Below are 9,945 nucleotides of genomic sequence, written 5' to 3'. Positions count from 1 at the left end.
AACGATTAGGACAACATCTTAATAATGTGCGGTGGTTAGATATCTTTTCTTTCCTTTTTAAAATTAATAATCTTGGTACGGTAAAACTAAAACTGCTTCAGTAGACTAAACTCTAAAAGGAGAGAAATATGGCATATCAAATGTTTATCTTAAGAAAGCAATGAATATATAAGGGAGCAAAAGTCACTATGATTAACCAGTTATTGTCTTATATTACTCAATGTTTATATATGAAATACAATTGAATTTTAGTGTTATTTACTTCCTATTGGTTTAGATTAAAGTAATGAAAACTGAAAATTTATATGACATATATATTTTTTTTTAGAATATGATAGTGACAGTGATAAGGATGTAATTTCATATATATTAATAGGCGAACCTACAGATGTTTTGAGTATGTTTATCAATTTCTACTCTTAAAAACTTTGTAATATAGTTAAATTTTTCTGTGAAGTAGTTTTATTTTATCTTAATATAAATTAAATCAAAGAAGCCAGGACAACATTATTTCCATGTCAATTTTTAATATCATTTTTAAGCAAAGTAAATAGAATTTTGAAGAGAGTGAAGTAGCAGTTTGTTTCATTTATCAACTAATTAAACAACTAAGCAACAAGATTAATTATTTTGCATGCACTAGTTTTTTTTGTCAAATGATAAGTGAGTATTCGGTATGTACCCATGAAAAAAGTAAAGGAATAGTGTAACATAAATATTATATTTATGCAACTAATGATTTTTTTTTTGCAGTTAGTGTTGCTGAATTTTTAATTTTTTTTGAAGTTGAAGACACTTCTTTCGAGTTTTGAATTTTAATTTTTTCTTTTGGGATGTTTAAATTTTTATTATTTTTGTATAGATTTAAAATATTTATTTGGTTTTTAACTTATGTTAGGTTGATTGATAATGGTTGGTGTCTTTGAAAGAATACAAATTTATTTTGTGTCTTTGGAAAAATAAAAAGATTCATAAATAATACACTAAATGAAAATGAAAACTATACAATACTGATCATGGTCAAGTATTGTGCCTAAGAAAAATATGAGATATAAAATAACCGTCTATATAGTTATAGAGTTAGAATGGATAACACTTGCATATACTAAATCAAATCAGTTTTGACATTATAAACACTAGCGTCCAAACGGGCATTGTCCGCTTTTTTTTTATGGCGCTAACGGGTGAAAATATTAGCAGCGTCTTTTTTTTATAAATTTGATTTTAATATAAACTAATTATATGATAAAACATATGATATTTATTCATATACAAATTAAATTTTGTTTGTAATATGTAATATTTGTGCATTAAATTTGGTTTGAATTGAGAAAACCGCATTATGACGTGATTATATTCAATCAGGTTTTTCAAGAAAATCAATAATGTGAGTGGAATAATTTAATGGTTAGAAATACCGTATTATGGAAAATCAAAATAGGTTACACCAAAATTAAATTTTGTGTTTATATATTGTTATACATTGTTCAAAACAATAAGAAGAAAAAAATTATTTCTCACAGTTTATTAAGCAAATAAACATAAACATTAATAGAGATATTAAGTGACATTGTTGCTTAATAGGAATGTCAATCACCGAACTGAACTCATAAATATCTCTCTTTTCACTGCAAAACAAATGAAGTAAATTAATATAGTAAAAAATATAGTGTAATCTAGTGAGTACACGCCAAGTGTGACATTGAAAAAGTATAGTTAAACGATTAAACATAATGGATAAATACCTGAGGTTGTGACAACAAAATTTCTTTAAAAACTATATTTTTGGTAAAATCCCCTTCTTCCCCCTCTACTTTTCCGTCTTTAATTAGCACTCTTGTTGCAACCCGCGAAACACCTCTTGATAAAGCAACATACAATTGTCCGTGACTGAAAACATGTCGTGGAAGATAAATTCCGACATTTGGAATTGTTTGTCCTTGTGATTTATTTATAGTGATTGCAAAACTTAGTTTGACAGGAAACTGTTTTCTAATAAGCACAAAAGGAAGTCCTGCATCATCAGTGGTTTTGACCTTAATTCTTGGCAAGAAAGCTCTTTTTCCAACGTTGTGGCCTGTAAGTATTTCAACATCAAGCAAATTCATAAAAAAAACCACGACATAACAATCTTGTCCCATTACACAACCCAAATTTAGGGTCTATGTTACGCAATAACATCAGAGGACCCCTATTTTTATCTTTAAAATATGTGGTGGTAAAGTACCTGGAGCAATTGTGTGTAAGTATTCCTGTTGATATAGATTATGAGTATCACCCTCAACCCCATCAAAAGATAACAAAATATGTTCATCTCCAGGGAACTTATTAATAATCATGTCATTCAACATATGTACATCACAATTTTTGGGAGTAAGTATGGCTCTCTCCACCATATATGAAGCATCCCATCCATGGTTTTCTAATTGGGGAAATGTATGTTGTATAAGCTTTTTATGGAGCTTTCTCCTTCCCATGGTATTACAATTTCAGCAGGCATCTTGACCATGTCATCCTCTTTAGCAGGTTCATTTCCATCTCCAATCCTCATCAGAAACTGTGCAAACTCGTGGTCATGAATTAATCGCATATTTTGGCGCAAGTGTAGGATCTTTGTGGTGGCCCATAATTGAGACCTAAAAATACACGCTGAAATCATTTGTCCTCTACTTCCTTTTTCAATAACAGGAAGCACCTGGAGAAAATCTCCTCCCATGATCATTATTTTTCCACCAAATGGAGCATTGATATTCATAATATCTTGCAGTGATCGATCTAATGCTTCCACACAATATCTATTTATCATGGGTGCTTCATCCCAAATGATTGCATTGGTTATTCTAATGAGTTTTGCAAGGTCATAATTCTTTGTTATTTTGCAAATAGAAATGGGCTCTATATCAATGGGGATCCCAAATCGAGAGTGTGCAGTTCTACCACCAGGTAATAATGTAGCAGCTATACCTGAGGAAGTTGTTGCCAAGACAATTTGACTATTACGTCTCAAATTTGCCATTATAGTTCGATAAAGGAAAGTTTTACTTGTTCCTCCAGGACCATCAACAACAAAAAATTGACTTTGTTTTTGGTGGATGGCGTTCATAATTGTATTGTAAGCACTCATCTGGTCATTATTTAACTTCTCAACTGATTGAATGTCTTCATCTGGAATTTGGACCGACAACTCTTCTTGAATAATTGTTGGCACTCCCCCGACTTCATTTGTTTCCATTGTCAATATTGGAAGATCGTAGTTTTTGATTAGTTTTCCATGTAGCAGCAAAAGATCTCTCAATTCCCTCAATAACATATCTTCAAAGTTATTTCCCACAACAATATTTGTCATTTGATAATCCTCCACCATGTAGGGATAAAACTCATTAAATAGGCCTCTAACATCAGTTGGTTCACAAAAAATTAATATAGTCACAAACAACCTTCGTAAAGCATATGGCATGCGCATATTTGATGCTTCAAGCATACATTCACGAATACTATTGTCACTCTCTAATAACCCCCAATCCTCAACTGCTTTTTTGAACGTGAAAAAACATGTACCATTATGTATAAGAAGGCATTCCTAGCTTGTTGGACCTCTTAAATGAGACAACAAAACACGTAAATAAAATTTCTCACCTTCTGAAGGAGATACTGTATAGATTCGACCAATAACTTTTCGGTTTGTCCGTCTTCGCTGCCATTTTTTGACCCCTTTTAGCCAACAATAATGCTCTGGAATCTCTCTGTACAAATAATTCCTAGCATATGGATCCATTTGGTTTAGTGCAAAGAACTCAGTGAGCATGGTTACTGCATTTTGGTTATCATTTAGTACATCTGTGATTCTTTGATGCTTATAGAACCGCACTTGATGATGATTTGGCAAGTGGATTTGTAGTCTTTCAACAGAGGGGTATAACTTGTAAAGTGTGAATTTAAATATTTTCCACAATGCCTCTGGAGCACAAATCCATCTTGCATCAACATATTGTTGAATCTCATCCATACTTGTACCTCTGTGAACCTCCATTGCAACTCGATCAGGACCTTTGTAAACATATTTATACAAATATTTAATACTTTTGATGTTGCTGCAAATCTCAACATTGATGTGACAATCGTACTTCAACAACAACCATGGATTATAAGGAACCACCCATCTATTATCAACAGACTTATTTCTATTTAAAAAAATGGGATCACTAAACCTTCTCATGTACTCAGGATATGAGTCATTTCCCTGACGCGTCTCTTCACAAAAGTCTTTTGGGTATCTTTTTTTACAATGACCATTCTTCATACACTGAGAGCTTTGATTCAATACTCCACATGGCCCGTGGATCATGTGTTTTAACACAGCTTCATACAATTCTGGTTCAGATTCATGTCGTGGTATTTCTGCTTTCACCACACTATCATACTCTTCAGGTTCCTGTAACTTGTCATCAGTATCCAAGATGAGTAGCATATGCACATGTGGCAGTCCACGTTTCTGAAATTCGGTTACATACATATAACTTTTAACCCTCCCTAAGACTCTTTTGTTAATGACATCATCCTTCAAATGCTCAAATTTTGAAAAAAAAAAATCTTGTTAACAAATCAGGTCGATCTTGTGGGGTTTGATAGAGGCCTAGTTCGGAAGTTATCTCAATCCAAGAAGGATTGCATGTCATTGTAAGGAATATGTCTGGTTTACCATTGTTAAGAACAATGGCCATACCATCTTGGCATCTCTGTGTCATATCTCGCTTACTGCCAATAAATGATGATGGCAGTATTGTTCTTTGTCCGACATTATCTATAGAAATATATGAAAAGTATAAAAATTAAATGTGTGGATAGTGGTATAAACATAAAGTATACACTCTTCAGGTATAAATATAATATGTTATATTAAATACCTGCGTTATTCTCCCCATCGTGCAATGCATCTTGTAACCCCTGATATACCTCAGACCGAATATTATTTTGATTTCTTCGGATCCATCTCAACCTTTTTGTCTCAATCTTTACATAATTGTCTACAACATACTGTTGTAAAAGTCGACCCGATTTTAACAATACAGATTGATCATTACGACGAATCTACATTGAATAAAATAATCAATCTTGAATTATTTTTTCACACATTTAGAAGTATATTTCTTAGAAAAATAGTTCAGCATGTACCTGAAGCACATAACTGTAGTACTCTCGGCATGTAACATTTTTTCCAACAATAGTTTTTGTTTCTATGTCCCAACCATATGTTCCGAACGTTAACAATATAGGATACTGTAAAGGATCATAATACCCCATTGTTTCTTGAACCTTTGTTAGCTTTCCATCACAATTGATGACATTTATATCTCTTCCACGTTCTATTATATCTTCATCACCACCGCCTATAACAATTGCTGCGACTTGGGAAGCTGAAGGGAGACTATATTGGGGTTGATTTGACGGATGTTCTTTAATGAGTAACCTACATTGTTCAATATTTGGCTCTAGTGCAAGCTGCCTAAACATGATGACAAACGGGTTGCATTGGTGGAGTAGTTTTTGCAATTTATACATTACGGCTTGGTTAAGTATTGGGTTTTCCCTCATCCTATTTTGAAGCTCATGATCGGTATCATAAATGTATAACTGCAAGTAACGTGGCCTTGAACCTTGATTCGGATGAAAACCTCCTATTTTGTGATAAATTGCACCTTGAGCACGAAATGTGTAAATACCACGACCAGTTGCAACCAAACTTTCGTCGACATGAACACCTAGTGAAGTAAACGACATTATATGGTTGTAACTTCTAATATGTTGTCTAAAATGTCTGCCTTCAGTAGAACTGTCTAAAAATAACTGTAACAACTCGTCAGGAGCAGGCACTTGTGAAATTGTCACCTTTCCACCTTTGTAACACATATCTTGAGATTCTCTATGAAACAATTTTCCATTGCATCGTCTACACTCATTCGAAGTAGGAAGTAGGGATTTTATTGTCATAACAGTATTTCGAAAATTTCTAGCAATGTTATGTCTTGCTTGAAAAATATATCTTGATTCTGTGTTTTATTACATACAAAACATGCATTAAAAGAAATATACTTATTATATACATGGTGACTAACATGAAATAATATTTAAATAAAAACATACAATATATGGTATGGATTAAAAATACATAATCGTACCTTGATCAAAAACTGTTTGTGTTTCGTGAGTTTCAACAGGTGAATTAATATTTTGCGAATGTGATTCTATAAAAGAAAGTATTGACTTCAATATAGAGTTATAGATGAAAAATAGCAACAATGTATAAATCTAAATGTGTGTTACTATCAATTTGAGTATAGACAGAATTATACTTACCACAATCATTGTGATCAATATTTCTTATAAATGGTCTTGCTTCGTGGTTATCATTTTGTTGGAAAATCGGGTATGTAAAATTTTGATATGTAAATTAGTATTGAATTAACATATCATCCAATTATTTTTGCATAATTAATTGATATTTTTTAAACATAAAGTACTAAAGTATAATCTATACAATAATTTAAAGTTTCTAACCCGTGGATGGAACGCGACTGGCATATGTGGTACTCGGTCCAGCTTCATTGTCATGTGCTCTTTGATAAAATCGAGAAGCAAAATTGACATTTGTCAAGTCTTGAAATGGCATCATGGTTCTCATATCAGAAAGATCACATGTTTGAACTTGTTTTCCTTTGTCTTTATTTTGTCTATAATTCGAACGCCTTCTAGCCAATTCTTCTTATCTTTGCTCAACACTCATCCGCTGTCTTCGATGTCTTGCATTTTATGTCCGTCTTTCTCTTTGACGTTGTCTTGAATCTTGACTACGAATATTTTCCATTATATTATTTTATCTGTAAAATTAAATGTAGTATTTAAAAATATCCAAACTTTGTATTTTTAATATGTTTATTACTAATAAATTAATCTTGAATATTGACTATGAATATAAAGGGAATATTTTCTTTTGGTGTAGCCTATTTTTCTATCATTTTTACCCTTATTTTATTGTATAATTTACCTAATAACTTCCAATAAAACCACTATTATTAACTTCCACGTAACTTTCTATTAAAAAATTCCACATGCTTTATTTTTTAAAAATTATATTATATTTAAATAAAAAATATCGTTTATATTTTCAATGATGTGTATTAAAAAAGCGGACAGACGGGCACGCGAGTGCCTGTCTGGACGCTAGTTTTATCCAAACTTTGTATTTTTAATATGTTTATTACTAATAAATTAATAAAATTTACAAATGAAAAATATCAATAAATTAAAAAAGAAATCTGAATTTTCAAGGTTCATAGTGATGATAATGGTTGATTCACATAATGGTTGATTCACATACTATGGTTGATTCTACATATATTTGATTGTCATCTATTATTTTCTGACAAACAATCACCAAATAAATTAGAAAAAAATAGATTTGAAATAAATAACATTTTTCTACTGTGATTAAACTTCATGTGGATGCAATTAAGTTTTTATAGTGATTTCATATGTTGATGCAAGTTTTTATAGTGCTTTTTCTACTATGATTAAATTTATTATTGATGCAAGTAAGTGATACTCTGTCTACAAAAATTGAATTTATGGAAGTTAATAGTAGTGAATTTTATGGAAGTTATCACATAAATTATACAATGAAATAACGGAAATATTTTACCTTTATTTTTCTTACAAATTACTTCTTTAATGATGGTGAGAATGAGAATTTGTTGACGTATGTGACCAGATAAGATAGAGAATCATTGAAAATTATAATTTACTTACAATCAAACGTCAAGAATAAAATTTGAGAAAGAGAATGTTAACAATAACAAAGATCATTAATAATAAAAATTGAATTGAATAAAAATGGAATAGAAACACATCAATTGAAAAGATAGATAAACAATTGGAAAAAAATTAACAATACTAAAAAATGTATAAAAACAAAGAAGAAATAGGAGAGGATTTTTGTCTATATACATTGCTATTGGAAGTCCTCTGCGTGATGAGATGTATTCTTTATTTTTCTCATCCACTTTGCTTTTATAAGATTATCATTTGAATTGCACAAACAATAAAAATTGAAAGTTCCACATGACTGGTTCATCTATATATCTTTCATGTGCTCATTCCATCAATATTTTTTTTTTCATTACAACAGTGCGATCTTCTTCCAAAACCAAAGACATGAATAAAAAACAACAAAATAATTAAGAATTAAGTAACCAAAAATAGTTACAATTACTAAAGTATAAGCATAATCTTGTAAATAGAACTGAAAATTAGAACCAAAGATGTGTGAGAATTGAGAACAACAAACAATAAAAGAAAATCAACTTCACAATTTTTTTATCATTTGTATCCATATCTGCAATATAGTTGTTGTAAGGATAAATAACTTACTCTATTTTTCTTCTTTTCTTCTAAATAAGAAGTAACAGGGCATGTCTTGCACTGATTTTTTAATCCATGATCAACAACTACATTGAACTTTAAGGGTAACACAATTTTAGACGTCAAAACAAAAACATTATATTACTTTAATATTGAACTCTGAAAATATGTAAGAATGAAACTAAATGAGAAATGTAAAAAAGAATACTAATTAATATTCAAATGAAGAGAAAAAACTAACCAATATATATATAACCTTTCAACCTTCATTTTGTCTGAAACCTTTCAACCTTCATTTTGTGTAAAGAAATAGAAAACAATTATGATTCCAAAGCATTCTGATTTTAAAGTAATATTGAACTCTTAAAATCTATAAGAATGAAACTAAATGAGAAATGCTCTTAAAATCTGATTTTAAAGTAATATTTAAATGAAGAGAAAAAACTAATCAATATATATAACCTTTCAACCTTCATTTTGTATGAAGAAATAGAAAACAATTATGATTCCAAAGTATTCAGATTTTAAAGTAATATTAAACTCTTATAATCTGTAAGAATGAAACTAAATGAGAAATGTAAAAAAGAAAACTAATTAATATTCAAATGAAGAGAAAAAACTAACAAATATATATATATATATAATATATATATAATTATATATATATATATATATATATATATATATATATATATATATATATATATATATATAATATATAAACCTTTCAACCTTCGTTTTGTCTGAAGAAATAGAAAACAATTATGATTCCAAAGCATTCTGATTTTAAGATATTTAAAGATTAAATAATTGTGTGGGGATCAGTTGAAAAATTAAAAAACAGTTGTATGTGTGAGAGAGGGGGTTATTACCGCAAGTTATATAAATATTTTTCTTTTATAGTCAACATGTAACAACAAATTTTATTCATTAAAAATAAAAGAAAAAATAAATAAATATAAAGAGTATAATGGATAAATATAAATCATATTTTATATTTATATATAATTTTAAAAAATTACAGTATGTGGAAGTTAATAATAGAAAATGGAAGTGAGAGAGGGAGTTAATATTAAGTGGAAGTTATTGCCGCAAGTTATATAAATATTTTTCTTTTATAGTCAACATGTAACAATAAATTTTATCCATTTAAAATAAAAGAAAAAAAAATATAAAGAGTATAATGGATAAATATAAATCATATTTTATATTCAAATATAATTTTAAAAAATTATAGTATGTGGAAGTTAATAATAGAAAGTGGAAGTTAATAGTAAGAAGTTATATAGAAGTTGATAATATTGGTTTAATAAGTAAAATATATAATAAAGTAAGGGTAAAAATGGTAGAAAAAATGGCTACACCAAAATCCAGTTTTCCCTTTATATATTGTTATAGATAAATCTAGAATTTAATGCACATAGATAGTAAGATAGTAATAGTTCATATACAAGGGAGATAAGTAAAGTGCACAATATCGGAAGGAGAAAGGTATGTCTGAATAACTTAGAGAGTAAGAGAATGTTCAAT

The 9,945-nt window shown here is 29.4% G+C and overlaps 1 protein-coding gene across 1 annotated transcript; it reads right to left on the bottom strand.

Moving 5' to 3' along the window:
* Positions 1-1,510: 1,510 nt before the first annotated feature.
* On the bottom strand, positions 1,511-6,670 carry LOC127104763 (uncharacterized). Its single transcript, XM_051041921.1, has 10 exons — positions 6,556-6,670; positions 6,177-6,242; positions 5,173-6,047; positions 4,905-5,088; positions 4,713-4,801; positions 3,637-4,558; positions 2,486-3,528; positions 2,228-2,324; positions 1,879-2,077; positions 1,511-1,628 (listed from the first exon to the last, which is right to left on the bottom strand). The coding sequence occupies exons 1-10, from the start codon at positions 6,668-6,670 to the stop codon at positions 1,511-1,513; spliced, it is 3,708 nt and encodes a 1,235-aa protein (XP_050897878.1).
* Positions 6,671-9,945: the final 3,275 nt, after the last annotated feature.

The sequence above is a fragment of the Lathyrus oleraceus genome, chromosome 7, assembly GCF_024323335.1.
Source record: "Lathyrus oleraceus cultivar Zhongwan6 chromosome 7, CAAS_Psat_ZW6_1.0, whole genome shotgun sequence".
NCBI lineage: Eukaryota > Viridiplantae > Streptophyta > Magnoliopsida > Fabales > Fabaceae > Lathyrus > Lathyrus oleraceus.
The sequence above is the reverse complement of the archived record's forward strand: the minus strand, read 5'-3'. Positions and strand labels throughout refer to the sequence as shown.